This window comes from Bemisia tabaci, chromosome 1 (assembly GCF_918797505.1).
Source record: "Bemisia tabaci chromosome 1, PGI_BMITA_v3".
Lineage (NCBI taxonomy): Eukaryota > Metazoa > Arthropoda > Insecta > Hemiptera > Aleyrodidae > Bemisia > Bemisia tabaci.
The window spans coordinates 52,057,904-52,084,286 of NC_092793.1; the positions used below are offsets into that span (position 1 = coordinate 52,057,904).

Genomic DNA, 26,383 nt, shown 5'->3' on the forward strand with positions numbered 1-26,383 from the left:
TTGTTGTGCTCAGAGACAAGTGCTGGGCGGCTGCGCCTGCGCATCAGCCAGCGATGATTTCTGTTCCAGTTTCAAATTTTGCGCGCGCTGATTTTCACCTGTCACATCGCGCGCCAGCCGCCAGGTCATATTATTCCTAATGAACCCTTTTTTATTTTTAGGATTTTGACCAGTTGATCGCTCTATTTTATTACCTCACTCCATCATAGCATACTGTTCCTCCTGCCTAGAGCCTAAATTTTCCATAAAAATCAGCGTCTCTTGGCTAAATGAACTGCATTAACCAAAATCAGCCCAACTAGGTACATTATTACCAGAGAGTATAGAAGGTACCTTCCATACTCTCTGATTATTACTGACGTGAAGGAAAAACGCCGTATGAACCTTCGTCAGTTGCCAAATTTCCTTTGATCAAATATGAATTTGCATGAAAACTTGCAAATATTTTCCGTTCAATTTATCAGAGAATTTTCATCCTAGTTCGATCAATATCATCTGAAAATTTCAAGAGAAAATATTCATAGCTCTCCTCGAGAATAAACATTTTATTGGAGGATATTTAGCAACTCTCGAATTTTCATACGGCGTTTTTCCTTGGCGCGGCAGATTAAGTTCACTATGCTGCCTAATATCTCTCAATTTTTTGAGTATCCTTCCGACAGAAAATTAAGAAAAATTTCACACTAAAATTTGATATTATTTTTAGGTTACCTGGTTAAAAGTTCATAAAAAGTTCTTTCAAAAGCTTCATGTTCCATTAATAAGTATCTGGTCAAAACTACAAAACACGAGCGGTATCAGGAAATACAAAGAAATGCTGTACAAGTTGATGGCCAGATTTGGGCATAGGCCTTTGCCCAGCCCAGGGCGGCAAATTTTAGGAGGCAGAAAAAAAATGTACATTCCTTCATTCATTATGGGGAAATAATCAAGGATTGCAGAAAAAAATATATTGTGAGCCCTAAGTATCACTGAAGGCATGGATGAGATGGAAGGGGGATTCCCAACCGAGGAGAGACATTATGTCACCTTTCAGATGTCTAATTTGGCAGATTTTTTTAAAGTTGAAAAGGGGTAGTCCATAAGACTTCGTTCGTAGAATACTTTCATAATTTTTTTACTAACAATAAGTGGAAAATTCTTGAGAAAGTATGCAAATAGAAGTTCACTGGCTCTCTTCGATATAATTTGAAGGGACTGCCAAATTTTTAGACAGTGCACTGGAGATTGCAGGTTGTGATCCAAGGCGCCTCAGAAGTAATATAATTTCTGTGAGCTAGCCCTGCAGAGAGTTATGCGAATTCAATGTTTAAAAATTATGAAGCTTGACTGACTTTGAAAATAAAGACAGAGTCCCTAAGCTCATGGATTTACTTGAAAACTGCATAAGTGTTAAAATAATGTCAGGCGTTAAAATTCAAGGAAAGTTTCAGAACGATTACTTGTTCACAAAATAAAAACATGCTATGTCTTTCAACTGTTGTGTGCAGAGGCTATTTAACATTACTGAAACAACAAGAAGGGAAAGCTAAGAATAAATCAATGTAATTAAGTTTTGAGGAAATTTATTCACAGGATATTAACAAACAGAAAAAAAGAAAACTTGGTAAAAATTTTGAATAACTGAAGAAAAAACACAATTTATAATTCGTGAGTGACAAGAATAAAAAGTTGAGACCATACAGCAACACAACTAATAGATGGAAGAACCTGCTTCTTCTTTTATTTGAATGACTAGGGCGTAGCCCTGTTTGTCAGGCTATCTGGTACCGAACACATCAATAAATACAAAGGATTCGTAAAACCAATAAAACATGGAAGAATCAAATGCTCGAAATGACACCACAAATAAAATGAAAAAAAATTAAGGTGGAGATTTAATGACAAAATTAAGACAAAATTAGAAGGAGAACCACTGAGGGGTTTCTTAAATGATTTATCTCTTGGAAGATTTTAAATGTTTAACATTAATGCAGAGGGGTAAATTTTGTTTTCAGTATGATTAATTGACAAAAAAATCGAATAGTAAAAAGTCAGTCTAAAAAGATAAGTTATTAACTTTGAAGCACAAAATTGGAGACTCGAAGTCTAAGCTAATCGACTTAACGCACCTTCAATCTGCGCAATGAATATCCAACTTTTTCCTGGGTAAAACTCGGCTGACCGACTGAAAACTAGAGAGAGAAGAAGAAATGGCCCGACAAAAAGTTTTAAGATAGTTATCTGACTCGAGATATGTTTCCCAATTTCTGTAAGTGGATCAAGGTTTGTGACCAAAATGTTTCGTCAGATCATTAGAAACAATCTTCATCAAGTGTCTGAGTACGCAAAAAAATTGAGCTCAATGCGATGCATGTGCAAGACACAAAAAATTACATCTTTCACATAAAAACAACCTTAAAAATTCAAGGTTATTCTGATTTGGGCGAGATTTGTTTAGGCCACCTCTGATCCAGCAGAAAAACTTCAATATATCCTTCATAATTAAATCTGTTTTCATGTTATGCTTAATGAATTTTAATAATCCATTGGAACTTTCGCAACAGTGACACAGGTGAACCTAATGAAAACGGGCTCTAAAGATACTCAGAAATTTACACAAGTCTATTCTTCTTTGATAGTTTAAAATTTTTTTCAGATTCTAATTCCATGAAAAAGACAATGATTTGGTTTTGTGATGAAAAAAAAGAGATTCCCACCCCTTCCCTTCTCCGATAAAAATAAATAAATAATAGTATCGGCAACCAGACCTTTTTCCCCATGTTATTATAAATTCATTCATGCAATAATACAATTCATTCTGATGCACTATATTTCAGCACATGATCTTTATGTTGTGTTAAACAGTCTCTAAATAAACAGGAAAGTAAATGGATACCTACAATATTAATGAGTAGAGGTCCGGAAATTTCACTAATCCAGTCGAAAAACCAAAACTTTACAATTTAATAAATTAAATAAACAGGGTGTATTTTTCATTTTTTTTTTAAAACATACAAAAATTTAACAAAAGTATCGTTCATTGTTTCTATTACAGGCAATTTATTTAGACTGATTGAGAAGGAGAATTCTGAAATAGCAAAATTCCCAGGACTTAAGTGATGAGTAAAGCCTAATGATTAGAAAAAATAATATTATCACCCAAAAAAAAAAAAGAGAAAAAAAGAGAGAAGAAAAACGATTTATAAAACTAAATAAAAAGCGGAGGTGCCTGTACAAAATATTATCTACAATTAACAAATCGCAAATATGCATCAATCTTTGTCTTATTTTGACCCTATTAAACACTGATGCCTGGTTTCTTTACCCTATCCTATTATTCTTTCTTTTTCTCATTTAAGATTCTTCTATTTTAGGCCTGAAAGCATTAGAAAAATGTATTAACAATTCAAGTACATGCTGTTATTAAAGTATTTAATACTTCTCATTTTTGCAAAAAGCAAACAAATAAATACACAAAGAAAAATAAATTACCATATAAAAAATAGATAAAATACATGATATCTCTTTGCAGAGATCCAAATTTTTAACTTGGTTGAAAATTTATTAACATTCTAAGTATGTACAGGTCTTTTAAATTTCAGGACAAATGAAGAAAGGGAGGGAAAAGTCTTTATACATACTTATTCAATGACGTTGTTTCAATTAGATATGAAACTTTATCTACAGACATAAATTAAACAACTCAGCAGTAAAGATCCAACAATGTTGATTTGTTAATCCAATTTTTAAGAGCAATGAAACCATGATGTTAACATGGGAAAAAAAAACATGAAAATCCAAAACGTTGGTTTTCGCAAGTGTAAATGCTAGAGGTTCCAAAATCTATGTGACCCTTGATAACTAAAGTACGAACATTTGGAGAGTATAAGTTCAAAATCATAGCAGGAGAGCTTCTTTTGATTGAAAACACGACTTACATTTGTTCACAGAATCAGCTCTTCCATTAAACTAAGAGAGAAATTTCTCCTTCAATTTGTGAGGAATCATGATATTCCTTTGAAAACCCGCCATGTCACCTGGTTTAAACAGCAGGATCTGGTCCTTTCTTAGCAGTTTCTATTGTGCTTTACTAGGGCTTGCTAGAAAAAAAACATAAATTGGGGGATAAACAGAATTTATTGAAGAAACCTTGTCAACTTGGAGCTGGATGGCTGATTTTCAAAAGGGAGAAATAAGTCCTCTCTTGAATCATTTGATTTTCCAATAAATAACTGAATTTTTTGAACCTCCGAAATTTACTCTTGAGAACGACTAGATTGTTCCTATAATTTTTTCAATAGTGGAATCAATCACAGATTGAAATTTGTAAAAGAAATCTGTGAATTTAAAACATATGATATAATATGGATTTGTGACTCATAATAGAGTGCTCATTGAACATTGTTGGTTACATAGTGTACTGACTCTAGGGAAAAGTGCGAACAAGGAGAGTTTTTAGTGAGAAAGAAAAAATTCATTGAGTCTAATTACTTATAATCACAACGGTCAATGGTCTATACTATAATCTCATTTGGATCAAATTAAACCCAAAGTGAGGAAATTTCTTTAAATAGAGAATAAGGATTTCTTGGAATTGTTCATACGAATCATTAAATTTGTGTCAAGTGCTCATTCATGAGCATATTCTCTGTTTTTCAGAATGTTGGTCCCAGGCTGACAGAGCACAGTCCAGATTACAATTCACATACAAGATCGACTATTTATAATTTTTGGTAATCAAAAGAATGGAAAAGCTGTGATATGGCTTTCACACAGGACAACAAATGTACTTATTAAAACTCAAAACAAAGGAAGTCTCCTACTCCTGCTAATTGCACAGAGTACGAATAAAGATTCCTCCAAAACATCTTTCGATGCGGGGTTCAAAGCGTTTTAACAAACAGATAAGAATTTCAAGTATAGAAAAAACGATCGATACCAAACATCCATCACTGCCAAAACAGTGATAAGAATTGAGCTGCTTGCACAGACTATCAGAAACTTTATACGATTAAATTTTACAATCAATTGAAAAGAAAATATACAATGACAGGTACCACTGGACTCTTACAACTTAACCATAACTTTAACCTGCGGTCAGAAAATAAGAGAGAAAAAAATCGTGCTAAGTTAAAAATACACAAGTTAGGGCTATTGAACTGTCTTTGCGCAAATATGCATAATACTTAAATAATGCCCATTAAAAGCTACGCTATCAAAGCTCACCGTACAATTCCTAGGTTTTTCCATTGTAAACTAGGTCACTTTAAAACAGAAAGATCAATAAAACCAGATTGAAGAAAATATGAGAATGTTTCCATAAATAAGTAAAAATTATACGTTTTAATTGATGAATCAAAGGAAATTTCTTTGATTCATATTTGCGTACTTAAGTTGAAAAGGTAATAGTGCAACTTCATCCTCACTTTTTGCATGCGCAAAAACATATACATTGCCATGAACTATTCAACAAAGTTTCTATGGATAACAGACAATGCTGAATGATAAGTTAATTAAACTTATTACTTTCAGATACCTCACGGAACTTATACATAAAAGAGGAGCTTCTGTTGCCAATAATACATGCCATGATGTTTTCGGGATCATTTTAATACAGGACTCTGAAATATGAAATGTCTGTCAGGTCTAAAACGTTTGGCTTGAGCTCATCTTGTAATCTAGCCTAAATTCACCTTTGTCCGTCACATACATAAATCATTTTTGTACTTTGCAAGGAGCATTTTTCAACATCAAGTCTCTCTTTAACACATGATATATTATGACTGATCTACAACTGAAGATTAAAAACCGAGACTCATGTTCCACATGTATAGGTATGTTCTGTAGTGTTCTCAGCAGGGATAATGTTTAATATAAAGTTTCTTTCTTATCAGATTTGTATTTCTATTGACATGTCACATCTCTAGTTACTGAAGGCAACTATGGGTAACCTGAACTGTTTTTTTCCATTTTACAAGGTCAAAAATTGGTGTGCGGATTTTACAAGGGAATTTTTCATTCCACATGATATTCACCAAAGTTTTTTCATGGCGGAAAAAACATCCGGAAGCAGGTAATCTACTGGTGCCGAGGGCACATAAACCAACTTATATTCAACATCAAAATTCATAGATGAAGAAAAGAAGCCGCACAGGTACCCTCTAGAAGTTTTCATTCGAACTAAACAGACAAATATCTTTACTTCACACTTTTTTCGCTTTTGTCCTATCAAAGTGCGCTGACACAGGCATACTAATCTGTTCTTGCCATACATAGACACTTTCTTTATTGCCGGCGTTATTCATTTTGAACTGTTCATATTATGTGAGCATAAAATGGATATCTATCTCCCTGCTGAGTGAACAGAGACTTCAGACTAAAAGAAGATGACATTTTTCATCTTTGGCAAGATTTTGTCCATTATTGTGAAAAAATAGAATCCTTTGATTTTCTGTATTTATACTACATACACTGAGACATTCTCACTCGTACTTTTTTTGTCAGAACATGTAAAAGAATGGAACAAGGATGGGGTAAAAATTGATCCCACTTAAGTTCAAGCCTGATTCCTGACTTAAAAAAACAAATTTTCAAAGAACATCTTGCATGAATTTAGGAGCCGTTCATAAAATATATAATGCTTGTAGGGAGGAGGTTGAGGAAAGCTTCATGTCATTTTGTTTATACAAGATGAAGAATAGGAACCTTCGTCACAAAAGTACATATCACGTAAGGGGGAGTTGGAGAGTCGAAAAATCCGAAATTTAGCGTTACTTACATACTTTATGAGCGTGCTCTTGAGAAACAAATTTTCATTGAAAGAAAAAAAGAACTGCAATGTAAGAAAATAATCCATTTTCTTGAAAATTGAATTGGTTTGAAGAGTTCATGCAATTTGCTTTAGAGGCTCAGCTGCCACTTATACTAGATGCTGATGAAGGAGAAAATACTCGATGCAAGCAATCTTTTGAAAGAGGGGTCTGAAAAGATTAAACAAAAAAGTTATTAGACAGGCTTTCTCTTTAAATCAGTGACTTGTTCTACTTCAAACTTAGGTGCACAGACAAATTAATCAAACTCTAGTGACAGAAATCAATTTTAAGACAAGGAATTAACTTGATTGGTAGACTTAATCAATTTGAATGACCATACAAAAGAACAAAACTTCAGAAACACTTAGATAAAACGATTTCCAGTGAACTTACAAGATCTTTGTTAAAGTGAAACACTCTAAAAACTTGGTTAACAAAGTTTAAAGTTCATTCTTATTCAAAAGACATTACAAAACACCCAAGTACGAATGTAATTGATATATGCTGGAATATTCCCCAAATTGTCTAAGGTAAGTTTTCTTATTACTAGCTGTCAAGACTCTTCATCATTTTTCAACCTCATTTTTCAATTTTCCTCTGTACTGGAATGGCTGGATTTGTTCATTTTTTGACTTGGTCTTCGATTTTTTAATTTTTTTTTCTCTTATCCAAACTCTTAATGATGATTACTTGATCAACAAGATGGGAAACAGCTGAGCTAAACCGTTTAATATAGACTTCCCATTTTACAGCTGGACTGATGATGTCACGGAGGCTGTAAAAGCCTCTGCTCCCCAAAAATCTAGGTCCTTTACCATCTTTTAGACCCGAAAACTGGTGTTCTGCTCCTTACACATTCTAGAGTGTTTTCAGTATAAATCCAAGTGTGAAATTCTGAACTCTTTCATAAACCTGTGCATATTGTTGCACATCTCAAAAATAAATAGTGATCTTCACATTGTGAATCTTGTGTTGGAAACATTATTACTTATCATATCCTTCTTACTCTCCTACATCATTTGTCTAGCTTCTTGTTCGGCATGGTTTCATCAACTTTTCTGGTTCTGTCTCCCGTATTCTATACTAGCCAATGAAATTGTTATTTTGAATGAAGGCTCGCTGTGACATTAATTTAAAAGAAATTACACAATGTTAGTACAGAGATTTTGACTCAATTGAATTTTTCAAGCGTATTAGTGTCACAAAAAAATCCAAGTTACAGCACTAATCAATTTGAAGACGAATAAAAAAAAGTAATAAACTGTTGGAATGGTTGGCTGAAAGTTACCTTTACGAAGTTGAGGTTGTTGCCTTTTTCCTGTTTCTACGACCAGGATCCAAGAGGTATGAAGCATCTAGCGGTGCTTTCGAAGGTTGTTTGGCCAGAAGTTTAAGTAAAATTGTGTTCAAATGTTTCTTTTGTTGAGATTTCTGCAGGAATGTAACATAATAACATGAGAATATGATTAAGGTTCACAATTAAGAATCAGAAGTGGAAAAAAATCTAAAAATTTGAGACGGTTTCCGTTCCCCCACCCCCATCTTGCGAGATGTGAGTGGCAGTGATGTCATCCTCTCCTTGAACCAAGCTTGCTGACCAGCTGAGCCGACGCCATCTTCTTTAGTCAGTGCTTTGCTTTGCTCTCGGCCGGTCAACAATCTCGGTTCCGCCCAATTTTAATCTTAGACAACGCTAATTTCAAAACTAAAGGTTATAGAGCACCTGATATGGTTTCCTTGAGATACATTTGATTGCAATATTTTAAAAAATGAGATTTATAACTCGGAAGTTGTAAGGAATTTTTTTAAAAATATTTCTAGATTTTTAGATTTTTTTGTAAAGAGATAAAAATACCTTTGATGCAATGACTGTTTCCCGAATTTTAGCAAGAGGCACATCTTCTTCAGGACTGGAATCAAGCTGCATTGAAGGAGCAGAGTTGAGGGTCGGAGTTTTATCCATGCGAGTTTTAGTTGCTGTACCATTGGAACTTCCTCCTGTAGACTTGACTGGTGCTTGATTATTAATTGCACCATGAGGCTGTAAGAGATAAAAATCAAAATTACTTGATGAAATAAAGAAAATAAATAAGTACAGAAAGCTCTAAATTTCTAATTGCTTGCAAAATCGTCAAACTTCCAAGTTTTGCAAAACACGCCATAGCCGAGGTAGATCTCAGAGTAATAAAAATGTCATATGCACTGTTGATAATTCGCTAAAGAGTGCTCATTCCTGAATTGATTGCAAAATGTTAAATTGAAGTGCACACATTTATCAAATTATTCACTACTCCCTACAGATTGGACTTGCACGGCCAGCCAAAGTCATTTGGGGATTGCAGGAGGCCCCCCACTAAGTGCGACCTGATCTGGAACGGCAAGTACATAGATAAAAAAAATTCAATGGCATGAGCACCGATACATTTCAGTCAGACTTAACAATAATTCATTGTAGGTACTTTTAAAGAAACAAGAGCAAAAATAAAGGTAGACTTACATTGTAGGTTCGTGTTGGTTTCAGGCGAGTATCATATCTCTCAAAGGCATATGATTTCATACAAACAGGTGGCGTTTTTGGTTTGGCAAGCCTTGCAAACAGCCTTGCAGCTTTGTCAACTCTGTACTCACAGATGTAGATATGCTCTGGGTCAGCTCCAGCTGGCTTGCCTTTACAGTAAGTGTTGAGATCAAGAACAAAGCAATGGCCCATGATCAGATCTAATGGCACTACTTCATACAAAGGCACTCGCATCAGTTCATTTGAGAAGAATTTACGCGTCGGCTCGTGAAATGTTTCATGTGGCCTTAGATAGTGGTGACCAAAAGCGAATCGCACTCCACTGAAAATAAAGTCCAATTATACATGAGCAAAATTTGATGTAAAAAAAATCCATTTCATTTTCAGTGCACAAGAGAAAGTCATAAGTTTGTCAAAAAAATGTCACATACAATACCTTATGGTCACCCTATTTTCCTCAAGTGGCATGTTCTTTCGGGATTAATAGCTCAATTCACTGACAGATGAAAGAATGTGTATCTAGACTAACGGCAATAAAACAGGAAATTAGCAGGATAAACATTACTTTAAGATTTTCCGAAGTCTCTCTTTTGGGGACTTAAAAAAACATGACTCATTCCTTGTAAGAGGTAGCCCTATGAAATTTATCCTAACTTTAGGGTACATTGAAAGAATCTTCCAAGAGGCCTTTAACTGGTGACTCTCTTTGGCTGGCTCCTTCTGCAGGGGGCAGCAAAGGATTGGAGAGATCCAATCACTATAGCTCATGCATTGATCAACTGATTTACTAGATTTTAGTCTCAAATGAGGCGTTTCATATTGAGCTTTGGGTGCGTTTGAGATAGGCAACGGGCCTCAACGGAAATTACTTTGGTGAAAGCATTGCGAGTTTGACGATTGTTCTTGAACCTCAGCTGAGACAACGCTTTATACCTGGTGACTTGCCGTGGCGGTTCAATGCTCACTGCAATGGCGTAGCACCTTTAGCGGCTGGTAAATAGAGCAATGAGCATTGAGGAGGTAAACAAAGTCAAGTGATGGTAGTAAGGCCTCAGTTGGACAATGGGTAACTACATAGGTAATTCACCGGAATAATTTCCGTTGTCTATCACAAACGCACCTTATGTGCTAAAAAGTTAGTCTCCAGTAACCATGAAATAATCTTTTCCAGATTTTTTAAGTGTGAGAAATTCACTGAACAGATTGAAATACAATACATGCGTGTACAATAATGAGGAGAAAAACAGAACACTTACTCTTCATTTTTCCATAGCCTTTCAATGTGGAAGATATCACAATCAAAGTGTTTGAAATTTCGCAGCGTCTTGAAAGTATGCCGTGACCCTGTCTCTGGATTGGGAATGTCGCGGAGGACGTAAACATGATCTCCCAACCTTATCTGCATATCGTCACGCATCAAAGTAACATAGTGCTTCTGTCCCTTCTCTGCATACTCTGGTACTGTGTCCATTGCAATTTCATAGTTGACTTCCCGAGGATTGCATCGCTCACACAGGTAATGTTCAACTGATGTGTCAACTTTGATACAATCACAATGCTGCCACACAAGGCATCGCTCACACTGAATCATAAGCCCTTCATCGTTATACATCCCACAGATACACCGAATCACATCTTCATCTTCATCCTCTGGGTTCTTTTGGACAGGAATGTACGATGTCAACTTATCGCCAATGATACTTTCCAGTTGGGATAAGTGTTCAAGCTTCACTGTGTTGTAAATCTTTCTCAACCTTGCAGCTGCAATTCCCAGATCTGACGTTCGTCCGTAGTACTTGATGTTATTGGTAAAGACACGAGTAATGGCCTCATCAAATGACTCTACAGTTTTGTACTCGCCGGTATCAATATTTTGTTCTATGGTGTTAAAGTCAATCGGCTGAGCAATTTTTTTATGGTACTCGGGTTGTTTTTTCTTTGTGGGTACTGCCAGGAATGGAGTGGCAAGGAGTTCATTTTTCTCATCTCTGGCAGATACTACCGCATTGAATAGCGATTTAAAAACACAGGCTAATTTAGCTGTTCTTGTCATTTCAGGATCCTCCAAAGCTAGTGCCAACCGCCGTGTTTTAATCGAACGTGGTGTTGACAGAGCTTTCATTTGAGTCATGAAAACATCAGACTTATTGACTGCAGGTTGAGTAACTTTGGAATCCACAGGTGCTGCATTGTTGTTATTACTAGATTTATGCTGACAAGACTGTTTTGAATTACTGCGCTGCAATCGAATTTTTTCATAGTTCCTCAATAGAAAACAGCGATTGGCATGGATAAACGTTTTCTGCTGCAGAGTGAGAGGTTTCATTGGCCCTAAAATGTTAAGTCTTTGGGGTAAACTTATTGCTACACTTGTACTAAGATTGGGTTGACTACTAATTGAATTGGCGCTACAGGATCCTGTAGCTTTGCCATTGGCATCATGTTTGTTTTTGAGCCTGCTGGAGGCATGGCTTTTTCGATTACTTTTGCGCAAGCGCCGTGACTTTCCGTCCTCCAATGCTTTATTGTTGATTGTGACAGACGCTGCAGAACTTGATCTGCTGCTGGCTGATGATTGGGGTATCACAACTCTTTGGGACTTGCCTCCTATTACTCCTCGGCACTTTTCTGAGCCACACCTGCAGGGCTGACCCTCAGAGGGATTGAACAATGAGAAATTGTAATCGTAGGTCAATTCCTCACCGGACTCAATATCACGCAGAGCAAATAACGCCATGCGGAACAGACCATTTACACTCCACTTCTGCATCTCACAGTTAGGCTCACACGAGTGGTTTACAAATCGCCCTTCTCCACCCATTCGATGCCCATCAATGACAAGTCCACCATCCAGGTTCAAGCAGTAGTGGTGTGTGTCATACTGGTACTGCGATATCATTCGGTTCTTGAATTCTTTCTCACTGACCACTTCCCCTACATACTCAAGAATAAACTCATCCTTTTTGATAGCTGATTGGGTTTTGATGCCCCAACCTTTGTCTTTTGTCATGAATTTTGATAAGTTTGGAGCCCATTCATGTTTCTGGATCCTCTGGTTAGAGCATTTTTCCTTGCATGGACAAGATTCTGAATCACATTCAGCATAAACCAGACGGTTGATGCAGTCCTCACCACAGCCTTTTTGATCTTTTTGTTTTCCTTCACTTTTTGGGAGAGTACAGTTACACGCTTGTCCTTCGTATGAATATGAGGGTTTCACATCATAGTACACATTCGTGCGAATCTTTTTATAATTCCATGAAGGAACTGTGTCACGGCCAGGTAGCTGATTGTTCTTATGTAGCCACCACAAATCATAGGGTAACGTGAAATTCACCTGCCTCTGCCTCACCCATTTACTGCAGTACGCAGGCGGAGGTAATAAGCCATACTTGCTTTCTTCTGGTTTGTACGCCCGATTTGGAGCATCAGAACTTAGCTGTTTGACATCATTCACCTTATAGTAATTTGAAAACAAGCCAGCAACCAAGTATTTTTTCTTCCATTTAGGAACGGGGACAGCTTTCTTTTTAACTGACTCTGAATCACTTTCTACTTCCTCTTTTGGCCTTAGTTTCCTCTTGAAGTCGAGTTCATTGATATTACTGGGTGCTAATATATTTTTAACCGAACTCTTCTCCACTGGCTTCTCTTCACTTGATGCTGCATTTTCAGGAACAGCTGACAATCTTTTCTTTTTTCGCAAGGGAAAACTTTTCTCGCTATTTTCTGGAGAGGATTTCTTTGCAGGCAAAGTGACAGGAATAACAGTTTCTGGGGCTGGTGATTCAACAACCATATCAGCTTTTTTCGCAACAGTTTTTTTGACAGGAGCTTGATTATTAACTAGTGAAGAGACTGCTGGCTCCACGGACTTGTTCAAGCTAGAACTACGGGAACTAGATCTTTTGCGTGGGGTCCAGTTATAATTCTGAGATAAGGATCTGACTGTGTACCTCTTACAAGGCACTGGAGAATTGCTTTCTGACGTTTTCGAGCTTGACAAATTATTTTTTGAGAGGTTTCTCATGTGTTCCAATCTGTGCCGCTTTTTAGGCGTCACAATCACGGGTTTACTAAGGCCTTCATTGCTAGGATTGCTTGAGTATTTGCTAATGCAGGCTTCAATGGCATCTTCAATGGAGTTTCGGTTCTTCGTTTTGTCCTGTAGCTTCTCAGATGTTGAAGCTGTTATTTTAGAAGAGGAGGACGAGGATGAGGACGAGGATGAGGACTGTGTAGTAGAACCCTCAACTTTGCTTTCATTTTCAGCGTCTGAAAGGTTAGCAGAAGTTGAATGTGATGACATGTGATAATGACGCTTTTTCAGTGGAAGTCGCTGCTCGTTGTTCTCATGTCTCTGAAAAAAAAAAAAGGATAGAATATTGTTAATAGAAATAAACAAAATATAGCAAAGAAAGGGAAGAAAATATATTGCATATGAAAAAGTACTAATCTTGTAGGATAAAAGGAGCAACAGAAAAAGGGATCGAAAAGTGTGCAGTTACACCGCCCATTTGACATCTAAAAAAAACATAAACAGCCTTCACTGGAGAAAAATCCTCCACAAGTCTTGTTCAATACTGATGTGATCCTGCTCTCATTTGCTAGTCACACTGGTTTCAGGCTCAGCGAAACCAATATCTACATGCCTCAGAGGAAAAAAATCGAAATATTTGCTCGCATTATGAAGAGCTAGCCCTCATTAAAAGATAAAAAAAAAAAAAATTAGACTAATCTTATATATTCTCCTAGTTCTGAAAAAGTAAAAAGTAGGAGGTAATTTTTGGGGCATACATACTTTGGGAACCTCAATAGTGCTTTTTTTCACTCTCCTTTTGTTGTTGCCGAGGGGAGGATGAGCAGGCACGGAAGTCACTGATTGTGCACCATTTTTGTTAAGAACTGGTTCATTTTCCGGGCCTGACTCTTTATCACTAGTCCGAGATCTTTCACTACCTTTCCGTTTTCGCCTCTCTCGGTTCCGCATCCTGTAAAGTCAAAGTTTCCAGGTGTTAATAAAAGAAAATCAGCAATATCTGATTAATTCATTGCTTCCATAGTTTCAATGTCATGGATATTCTCGTAGGGGTGATTTTATATGATCTAGAGACAAGATTCGCCACTGCGTTGTGCTCCTACATGATCTGCGTCATTGGGAGGCAATAATTATCATGCTGTTCAAATTAAGATAAGAAACTGATCCATAACGGGTAGCAGCATTTATTTTTAGAATGGTATGACATCAAATTTGTGAGGATTCATTGTAGTTCAAATCAGAAACTACCATAACGGAAATCACTCATTAACTCAATGTATAAGAGAGAAATAGCTTTATAATATCTCTCTCTTACTGGTTATTACGCTTTCATGTGCAATCTTTTTCTTATTAATTGAGTCAATGAGTAACATCTTTTAAGGGAATCACCTGAAAGACAGTCCTTAAAATGAAGGTATTCCAGCAACTAGACCTGAAGGATACTGATGGAACAAAACCACCCAAAATAAACCCAGCAACATTTTAAATTAAGAGGACTGGGGATGAGATGAGAAGAGATGAAAGGGAGAGTCACTGGACTCACTGAATATAATGTAGCCATTTATTAACTCAAATTTCCAGCAGGCAGCATACCCAACTCTCAAAAAGCGTGAGTGAAAGTTGCCTTCCTTTTAAATGTTGGCACGGACTTAAGCCATCAGAATTTGATACACATTTTACTATTAACTTTTTTTGATAGAGGAAGTTTCAAATGTTTCCCACATACTTCTCTCTATGTGCTTCCTCTAAGTTGTAACTAACTGTGTTCAGATTAAGAAACCCATTGAAGAGTCGATATAAGAGTGATCATAAGAGAGAAAAACACAAACATTTGCAACTAATATCTTTCAATGTTTCTTCAGCTTCTATTAAATTCTTTAAAAGGTTTTGAGCAAAAATAGGGCAGAAAGTAAACCAGAAGCAATAATTGTAAATTATCTTAGTACTATTGATGGTTTTCAGACTTGGCACATGAATGAGGAATATAAAAAAAATTGCATTGAATTGTTACAAGTTTTCAACAGTTATGATATTTCCTGCAAATGCTTTAAAGTTGGTAAGGAGAAGTAAAAAATTCGAAACTAACCTCAAAACTGTTGTAGGACAAAGCGAATATGAAGTTTTATCTGTCTCCTCTTTAATTATACATGATCGACTGAACTCTTGAACCAATTTTTCAATATCAACCAATAGCTTGGGATCAAAGCTCCCTAATTTTGATTTACTCTTGTGCTTGTGTCTGTGCTTCATCTTATGATGGTGGTGGTGATGGTGCCGCCCATTCTCAGGCCGCTTCCTTTGCTTCTTCCGTAAAGTGAGAAAACTTTTCTTTGTGATTGATATTTGTTTATCAACTAGTTTCTTGACATCTAAATGATCTCTTTTAACATGCAGAGCCACAGCCCCTGTTTTCGCAACAGCTTTGGCTTTAGATACTTCTGAGCCACCGCTGACTGAATCTGATTCTTTTTTATTTCTTCCGCCAGAGTTTAACTGAACAACAGCAGCTGAGTTTGAATCTAGATTTGATATTTTCTTTGGCCGTCCTGGCCCTCGTTTACCAGACAGTAATAAACTAGAAAGGTTGGAGCCTCCTTGTTCGACTATGTTGACTATGCTTTTGGAGTAATTAAAGGATGGAACACCTTTAATGATTTGCTTGCAATCTTTGGTAGAAAAACTTTGTCTCTTGTCTTGCTTGTTTTTTCTATTAGATCCTTTGGGCCTACCAGGACCTCGCTTATGACATTCTTTCTGTATTGTTTGATAAATTCGCGATGAAGACATATTTTTAATCTGATGAAACAAAAAGAAACAAAATGTCAATGCATCAATTAAGGGCAATAAAAAAAATTCAATGAAAAAAATTTTCAAGTTGGCTGTTCACTTGCACATTATTAGTAAGAATAGCACAAAATGAAGCTCACCTCTTTCTTAAATAATTCTATCAAAATGATGTATGTACCTATAAAACAAGGATCTAAAACCTAGCTCAACACCTCCATGCTGCTGTATAATAATACAAGAACTTAACTAAAATTTTAATCTTAATTATACAGCTATTTTATTAAAGAGAAATATAAAATACATAAACCACAAGATAATATCAATAAACTATATTTATCTTCATCCCCTAAAACTTCCAGTAGATTTAATCTGCACAATTTGCACTTTTTGAGTGACCAGTTCTGCCCATGAACTAGTTTCACATTTAAAATGAGTAGGTAGCAGTGTTTCTGGCAATTACATGTGAGCTAAAAATATGTGACCTCTATCAGGAAAAAGAAGGAACAACGTAAAAAACTACTACCGATACGATTTTATAAATTCTACTAGGCATTTCCTCCAGACAATGAAACCTACTAAAATATAAGTGAAACTGGGCATATGCTGGAAAAACAACCTAAACTTGTACAGTTGTGGTACAGGCGTTTCTACGTTTTTTTCACCTAGATCACCTCCCCTGGCGGAATTGCAAAATCTTCCAGGCTTTCCTAACTTCCACTTTTGTGCTGTTAGGAACAATTTTGGAACTATATGCAAAATTCAATCAATAAGGAAAATATGAATTGAAAATAGAAAAACTTACATCTGACATTATGGAGTGTGCGGTATTTGAAGACTTATATTTTCTGCTCCTGGCTGGCGATGCATTGAGTTTCCCAGGGTCAACATTTTTGGCATTAAGTTTTAAAACCGCTGGGTTTGCTGACGAAGAGTACGGAACTAGACTAGGGGGTAGAGGAAAGGGTGCTTTGCAAGACATGATGGGAGCAGGTGAATGGAGAACGGGAGCAAATGGGGAATGGTGCGAGGGAGCTGGTGAGTGTGCAGGAGGATTGGATGCAGGAGAGCAGGACTGATGAGACGGAGATCCAGCGACAGATTGAATCCCAGAGTCTGGCGAGACGTGAGACACAGAACAGTCCAGTCGCATGAATGCCTCCAACTCTGGCATCATGGCATTGTTTTGATTTTGCTGCGGATTTTTTGGGGGTCTCCCCCGCTTTCGCTTCACAACTCTAGGATTCAACTCATTACTTGAGTCAACTTTGATGCTAATACTGCTGGTGACTTTTTTGGCAGGCTGCCTCAGTTGACGATTTTCTACAGCTTGCCTTAGTGGGTCTTTCTTTTCAAGAGCTTGTTGTGATAGAGAGGAAGTGCGGTTCACCTAGAAAAATGACAGCAAAATTAATTTCACTCTGATGAGAAGAGATCAATTATCAGCATTTTTCTCACCCCTTCCCAACACATATCGATGGTGTAAGTCGGCAATCACATAACTCGGTTTGCGACGTCGCAGACTTCCTATCATACTTTATTTTTTAAACGGAAAGCTACTCAACAGCAATTCTTTAAAACTGTTATGATTTTTCTTCTCTATGCTAAGAAAATTCTTCAAAAACTTCAAGAAATGATGTCAATTTGTTCTCCTTTAAGAAAATAACATTGAGGCGGAGATTTTCAGACACCGTAAACGAGTTATGTGATTGCCGACTTACATCATCGATATGTGGTAAAGATTAGACATTCAGCTGGACAATTGCTTAGTTCTATCTGACTATCAATGGAGAATTTTCTTTACCAGTTTCCTTGCTTAGCTCGCAAAAAAGTTTTTGTTACACAAAGTACAGGACATGCACATTAGAGACATAAAGTAAATACTGAAAATTTAATGAAATTTTTTAACAAATGTTTAGTACACTCTTCTTTGTAGCCCTTGACTGGTACGTAAGCACATATAGGAGCTCACTCTGTACGAAATAAATAAATAAAAATTATGTTAATTATACACACAATGGAGAATTTACATACAAAAGTTTAATTGCTTCATCTGAGAGTGTTTAATGAGCTGAGTTCGCAGTATTTTTCATAATTTTTTTCCGACATGAGAAATTGGAGGAAAATAGATTTGAAAGTGAGAAAATGTGCCGCCTCATGACGTCATCTGACAGCATTTTTCATTTGAACACATGTATTTTAGCAGATTAGTTTATTTTGTCGTATTTCCTCTAATAATTGTCCAATTTAGAAACCAAGGATATCCTTGTACTCAGTTTTCCTAGCAGTATCATTTTAAAGATGAAATTTACAAAATCTCAGACACCTGCAAATTCTCTATTATACAAATTATGTAAATTATACACACAATTATACAAATTATATAAATAAATTAAAATAATACTTGGTCAGTTTAGAACATACTTTTTTCGTTCCGACAGGACTAGGTTGCCTTTTTTTAGTTTCATTGTCAGATTCAGAGCTAGAGGAAGACTCTTTGGCATTGGTTTTGTCCTTAAAGGCTCTACTTCTCACATTGGAGCGAGTTGAATCACTACGTTGTTGTGATTCTTTGGCTTCGTCAGAGCCACTGTTGACTTTCCGGCTGTTTTCAACCTCCAGTGCATTTTTGCTTAGATCTTTTTCCTTGGTTTCCTGCAACTAAGATACAGAGTAGAAAATGTTATTAAGGAATTAATGTAAATTGCAGCTGTCAGACTTGCAAAATATGGCGGGTTTTAGAAGAACAAGAGGTGAGATTTTAATCTCAGATTCTAATCTGGATCATCAACGAGATAAAGGAAGACCCTGCCACACACAAGATGACTCTAGTGACTTGAGAAAAGAGAGCCGTCATTTTTGTTGCCTTTCATCATAAAACATCATGCTTGTTAGTTGTAACTAGAGTAAAGAAAACTTTCCTGTGTATTTCCAAGTATTTTGAATTGTAGAATTGACATTTGCAAGAAGCAAATTGTTTCATCATAATTCGACTACAACTTTTGCTACATATAACTTCAATCACATTGATTTTTAAATGAATTTCACACTTGTGGTAATATTCCAACAAAAATGATTACACAGGCCCACACTGAAAAAAATGCTGGGGACTTGATAGCTGATTACTGTGTAAATTATAGTGCTGAGTCCAAGAATGATCTTAGTTTTCATCTTACATAAATCAGTTCTCTGGCAAATTGAGATTTTCGTCAAAAAAAGACGAGCTGTTCCGAGGAAATTTTGATATTTCCGGAATATTGATGCATGATGAAGACAAACCAAGGTCATTTTTGGATTTAGTAGCCTAAATATAATGATGGATGCTTCAAATTTTTACAAAGAAATGAAGTTTATACGAAGATCAGAACCTGTAGCTTTCCAGTTGTTGACATTGATTTCTCTTTATCTAATTCTTTGGTTGGTTGCTTAATTTTCTCTTCCTTTCTGTGTTCACTTCCTCCATCATCATCTGAATCATCAGTATCATCATTATCATCATCTCTGTCACTATCATCATCAGATGAAGAGTTCTCAGATTGCTGCGAATCTGAGTCAGAATCATCAGTTGAAGTCGTCGATTGTGACTGCTTTGGTTTTCCGGCAGACTATGAACATAGATCAAATTTGTGAATTAGAAATGTATCACCTTGGAAAAAATGTACTGTTCTGCAATGTAATTTCATTAATGATGTGCTAGATACGAAAAATACTAACATTATCAAGTATAAACCAAAGATGGCCAAAACTAATAGCAACACCTTCAGATTAATGTAGATGTAGGTGAAAAAAACCTTTAAAACCTTTCAATTACTGAGATATCTTTCGGCTTACGCCATCATCAGAGCTTTTGGAAACACGAACATAATCACATTTTTTAGTTTTTAACAATAGTTTACATCACGGATATACTTGTGATATTGTCAAAATTAAGCGAATGTCATATATGATAAGATTGTTGCACCTATGAACTTGTAAACAACTAAATTAGCTGACTGTGAGTCAGTGCGCTGGTCAGTCCACCAACACACCAACATTGCGCTCGATGGAACTTTCCTGATCTCTTAATAGGTGGCAGCACCTCCTGATGAGCGAGTTTCTTGCTATTTCTATTTCAGTTTGAATATTAAGTAAATTTTTGTTTCTTATTGTTGCATAAATTTGATGCATTTTTCAAAAATAAGAAGCTTACAAAAATTCTTGATGCTCTTACCTGATCATTGTTTGTTTCTCTTGATGGAAAGCGAGATGATGATGATGGCGCAGTTGATTCTGTTTCCGAGTCAGAGTCTGCATCTCCAAGAATGCCTGCATGGTCACCGGCTATGCTATTTTCGTTGCTTTCACTGCTAGAATCACTACCGCTTGCACTATAAGAGTCACTTCCTGATTCATCCTTATCCTGTTTGACATAGTTAAAAAGGATTAATAAAATAAACTGCAGAAGAATAGTGAACTGGGGATGATAAAGCAATTTTAGTTTAGGGAGAAGATGTTCAACCAAAGATACATGGGAACCCAACAACTAACCGCTTGACAGGTTAGGGTATCTATCTCAGGTCTCGACCAGACATGTTCCCTCTAACAAATTTATGATAACATATTAAGCAAATGTATAAAATAAACTTTTATCTGAGAATTGTTTCCCTCTTTTTTCGACATAGAATACGATGTAGCAAATGGATTAGCAACCTGCATATTTTGTAGTGCGTAAATAAACGTAATTCGTGTAAAGGACTAAACTTCTTTTGATTGAACAAATGTAACTCATGAATTTGCTTCTAAAACTGATCAACAAAGTTGAGCTTTCTACCTGAATTTCATGCGAACGATGATTTACGTTTTGTTCCTCTCAACAATTTTGCCTTGAAATTACTCACGACACTCTATCTAACGTCAGGGTTTATCTTCGCTAATCACCGTTGGGATCATTTGTTCCGTTTTCACGACTTTGGAGTCTTCACTAATTATTCAGAAATAAAACCTATTAACTGTTATTTTCAGTATAATGATCTTACCTCTGACTCAGAATTTGAACCAGTTGTCTCACTGTCAGAATCAGAGTCTCCATCAGTACTATCTGTATCACCGTCATTTGCAGGAGCAGGGGTTAAGGGAGTCATCGGTGCACCAGGCATTGGAGTAGCTGGCTCCTGGAAAATAATAAATGATCAAATTACATCATCAGTACACATGGAAAAACACTCTAGAAAAAAATTTAGAGTAAAAAATAATACATCTGGAAAAGAGCTCCAAAACTTAGACGCAAGAAAAAAAAAAAAAACTTTGATAGTAACCTATTATTTCAACTGATTCTTGTGGAGTTTCCCCTATGTATAAAAAAAGCTTGAACTTTTAACTTTTCCAAGAATAACGATAGAAAGGTGCCAAAAATAATACAAGCTTGCACATTTTATAACCTGAGCATAGCACAGATACTGCTTTGCCTGCACAAGATTCCTTCAGGATCTTGCAGTGTGGTGTCAACACTATCATTTAAGCCCAGAATCAAAAAATATTCTGTCCAGCTCTTTGAAAATAAAATCTATTTTAGTGTTTATAGGACTAAAATGGTGCTATCGACATTATGACAGCAACAGTGTACATACAAACACACAAAATCACAACAAAATTGGGCGACCTTAAAATTGAGCGAAAAAATGGAACATAAAAGCAAAAAAAAAAAAAAAGTAAAAAATGTTGTAACAGAGTTCAGGGAGCCTTGGAGCTGGTCAGAACCCCACTCACTTAAAGTCTCGTTAAAAAATACATGATAATCGGTAGGTACAATGTACTTTTTTTTTTTAGATTGAAACTGTCAAAACGTGGATGGCACCATTTTAGCCCCAAAAACACAAAAATCGATTTTATTCGCTAAGACCTTGGCAAAGTATTTTCAATTTCGACTCAGATGACAGTGTTGACACCTCACTACAAGACCCCAATGGAGTCTTGCAGGGGCAAATCGAAATCATTAAATTTCATGCAGACTAACCATGTGCAGGCAGGAGGGCATCAAACTGAATTTCAAAGCAATAACACAAAATGAAAGATAACCTCATCAATTATCTAAATGCAGGGGCCTGACACACTAAGGAATAGGAGTCAGATCTACCAACTTACCTAATTAGCTAGTTTGAACTGCAGCACAGGTTTGTTAACTTCGAAAAAAGAAACCTCTATTACCCATTTGATTAATTGCAATGTATTTCAGATATTTGTTTCACCTTGTTAAGGTAAGAAATGACATTAAAAATTTCATTTTGCTGTAGATGATATAGAGTTTTCACTCACTTTGATAGCATCCATATCGACCGTAGATGGAAGATCTTCCGGTTCGGAGTCCTCGGCTGGATGATGCACAACAGCGCTCCATGCTGAGCTACTCAGAATATCCACACCAACAGTTGGTTTCACAACACTGCTGAACTGAAGTATTAAACAGATAACATTAGCAAAAATTGAATGAGAGACCTAACGTAATTAAAGAGAGAAAAAAGAAACCATGCAAAAATAAATTTGTATGCCACTTTTATGGTACTTCCTTGCATCCTGCAACTCACAACCTCCATTCTGAGTAATTCTATCGTAGCTGCTTGATGAAATTATTCCAAACAATGATCTTCTTAACACCCATTGATTCACATATTATTCTTTTTTCATGTTTTTACACATTTTCAAAAAGCTTGCAGGGTTAATCCCCTGCCTGATACCCCAGCCACATGTGCCCATTACTTGAGACCATCAAACTTGGGCCTCAGCCAAGGATTGAGTGCAGCATCTGTTTGTTATAGAGCCAGCGCTAAAACCACTACACCACGAGAGGCTCTTTATTCGGAATGTAATAAAAATTCCAGCTGATCTTTACCAGAAGCCCATCTGAGTTGCCTTGGAATAAAACCCTACTCTAGATTCTGGTGTTACAACCGAATGAGAACAATGAATAGTGATATCTACAACAACGCAGCGATATGAAATTTGAGAGAAAAAAATGAATACAATTGGCTACCTCCGGAACAGGCCTATCGTGGTGAACAGCTGGGTTGAGATATTCATCGGTGGGCTGCTCATGAAACCTTCGAGTTGGTTTATTGAGCTGCGGCATTCTATACAACTCCATACAGGTGCTTACTGTAGATTCATATTAGAATTGCAGCATCTGGAAAGCAAAGAAAACATTCATCACACAACCAAACTTATTCCACCACATCGTTCAGGTTTACAAAACTTGGGCTTCATTTCATCCTCTCTAAATTTAATTGAATAAAAGAAGATTGATCTTGAAGAAAATTTATCACCGAGTCACCCTGAGTTTCATTTTGGGCACGAGTAGAATGAAAACAATAAAAGAGGCTGATTCAATGAATAGCTCAATTAGCAATCTCAGACTGAAAAGCCCATATCATACAATGAAAGTAGAGCTTTCGAAGTGGCATCATCTGACCCTCCGTTTTCCTTAATGATTTTCGGGCCGACAATCTTTAAGGGCAATAGAGGGTCATGTGACCCCACTTTGAGTGCTCTACTTTAATCATCTGAAACGGGCTAAATTCTTTGGTTGGAGTAACTAAAGCCTACCAATGAAGCCTGAAAGAATTGGACCAAATGCAGTAGCATGCAAGCGGTAGAACCAGCAGAGGCATAATTGTTTTCTGGAGTGTCTATTGATGTTCTTTAAAAAAATGAACTGTTTTTTCATGCTTTCCTGGTGGTTTCTATCACTAAATACCATAGTCAAGTAGCTAGAAAGCAGTACATGTATCTTCTTGAAAATATACTATACATTCTGTCAGCTATTATTTAGATTCCTATTTGATAAATAACACCTGTTCTAATATCCTTAGACAAACAAATAAAAAGATCTTACTCTTGAGGCCATATGCTCTGGGCAACACAGGAACAGCAAAACGGTTGAGTGATGATCTGCATTCAAAAAGGACATTTAAACCAGAGGAAAAATGAACAGACCACACCATTTTTGACTGATGTGAGGTACATGGCTGCCTAAAACAAGAAAAGAAAATCATAATCAAGGATAATGGACCTCTATTCTTTTGACAGCACAGAATACATGGGTTGACACTCAAGGAGGGGTCACTCGAGAGACATCCTTATAACACCTGACCGCCAAAGTTGTTATATTGTATTTTCAGTTCATCACGTTTTTTACAGTTCTTCCAGTGAAACAGAGTCACATGCTTTTTTGGCATCAAGCGGAAGGAGTAGAGATTGCTTTTTATTTTCAAGATCATAATAATTACAATCAGATACCACTGCTTGCGTTGAATTTCTACCGGGTAAGAAACCAAATTAATTTTGGGGGAATTAGTCCCTGGTGGTGAGATAATTCACTAATCTATCTTTCATTTTTTATCTTGCATCTCACACCACTCAAGTTATTCTTATGGTATGTGGAGCAGTTCCTCTCATTATTTTATGTAAATCTTTATTTTTGAACGTATAAACTATCCATCTGTGTAACTTTCTCAAGGAATGATTCCATATTTAGTCCCCCATGGATTAAAGCTGAGCGAGAGATAAAATTGGGATAGCCTCAGAAGGAAAGGTAGGAAGAACATGAAATTAAAATTTAGTAGCCGATGTGTTGATTCTGAAATGACATGAGCGTACAAATATGAAAAAAATTCTACTAATAACTTTAAATTTGGACTTTCGTCATAAGTATTTGAGCTGACAGTTAAGAGGGCATGAGGGCTTCTAATTTGAGACCAATGCTCCGTTGCTAGAGGTAGAGTCTCAGGATGTACTTAAGGGATGTGATTAATGCGGCGAAGTATACGACAGTGCGGTTCCAAAAACGCTAAGTCATTAATAAGACGTGCAAAGACACTTAATTGCATTATGAATGCAACAAGGTGGAATGAATAGTTAGCCTGATTAAAACCAAAACAAATAGGGCCTGCCTCAATGTTATTATCAATGTCAGGAGAACGTGGAAGAGGTCCAGACGACCTAGCGCAATCGTTTAAGATTATGAAAAATAACTTACGTGTACGAGATGAGAAACCTGATGAAGAGTTTAATTCTTGACGGAAAAAAACAAAAATTTCTAAATGCAACTATCACTTCGGAAAAGAAACAACATGGCGGGTTAAATGCTTAAGACCCTGGATAAAAACAAAATTAACAATTTTAAGGAATTAGATTTCCTGAAAGTAATTGGATGGTGTTATTCGATGCTTAGATAGATTGCTAATTATTGTGTGGAGATACGATCTAGATTTAAAAATACAATCAAAGCACACGAAAAAATTTCATTCTTTAACTGCACTCACAGACACATACACCACAAAAAACACCGAACGACAACGAACACAGAAGAGCTGGCTGCTGAACTGCATGAGGCGATACTAGCGAAACAAGATACAGTGAATAAATTGTGTACTAAAAAGAGCCAGGTGTTTCGGCAAAATCAGGTGTTCATCTAATTTCTATCTGCCGTCGGCGTGTCCAATTCCAATGCTCAACACTTTGCTTTCTCGCGGTCAAGATGGGATCCCATCTATTTTCAGATTATTTTCACCGTGTCAAGTCCGGTCAAGACGGTTATATTAATGATAATCAATTAATTACCTACCCAAGTATGCAATTATCCTAGTTCACCTTGTTGTTACAATAGTACAAAGTACTTTTATTATACACAGAGATTGAGAGGAATTCACAGAGAAGCAAAACCAAATTTCATAAACGAAAACCGATTAATTTTCTATCATTTTCCATCAAATTCCGAAGAGCTTTTACTGGAGCTGCTTATGCAACCCGCAACAATCATCCGAGATTTCGTCAAGAGACTTCAAAATTTGACCCATGATATATTTGTTCAAAATTCAAAAATCATCTCATACCGTCGTTGGACAATCATGGCATGCTGAGTCCATTGCGAAAAGATTTAAACAGTTAGAGTTACATTTCGTACGTTAGTTTTCTCTGGATTTAAAAATGTCAATCCCTGGGAGTGTACTACTCAATCACAATGTGTAAATATGACAATTATATTTTGGGCTACTACCATTTCTAGCACGTTTTTGAAACAACGTATGTGGTATTAGTCTCCCTATGAAGTAAGTGATTGTGACTTATTGTGAGCTAGACATGGTAATTCCTTACTGCAAATTCATAAATGCGCAATGTGAATGCAACCCCTGTTAGCATATTTTCTGTAAAAATGTAGGCAGTGTCGGTTCCATTGCAAAATTAAGCATTAATAATATACTTATAAAAAAAAAATAT

The 26,383-nt window shown here is 36.4% G+C and overlaps 1 protein-coding gene and 1 long non-coding RNA gene across 2 annotated transcripts; one reads left to right on the forward strand and one right to left on the reverse strand.

The window, feature by feature from the left end:
• Window positions 1-1,548: 1,548 nt before the first annotated feature.
• Window positions 1,549-25,493, reverse strand: LOC109035586 (uncharacterized). Its single transcript, XM_019049273.2, has 16 exons — window positions 25,143-25,493; window positions 24,000-24,136; window positions 23,142-23,291; window positions 22,427-22,561; window positions 21,151-21,285; window positions 20,346-20,534; window positions 19,504-19,740; window positions 18,560-18,796; window positions 16,941-17,525; window positions 15,438-16,147; window positions 14,114-14,303; window positions 10,569-13,672; window positions 9,292-9,634; window positions 8,650-8,835; window positions 8,083-8,225; window positions 1,549-6,962 (listed from the first exon to the last, which is right to left on the reverse strand). Exons 3-15 carry the CDS (start codon window positions 23,250-23,252, stop codon window positions 8,085-8,087), a joined length of 6,303 nt encoding a protein of 2,100 aa, XP_018904818.2. The 5' UTR covers window positions 23,253-23,291; window positions 24,000-24,136; window positions 25,143-25,493; the 3' UTR covers window positions 1,549-6,962; window positions 8,083-8,084.
• On the forward strand, window positions 7,339-22,534 carry LOC140225131 (uncharacterized). The gene is made up of 4 exons (XR_011900297.1): window positions 7,339-8,138; window positions 9,095-9,171; window positions 10,634-10,828; window positions 22,405-22,534. It is a non-coding gene; the product is annotated as an uncharacterized lncRNA (long non-coding RNA).
• Window positions 25,494-26,383: the final 890 nt, after the last annotated feature.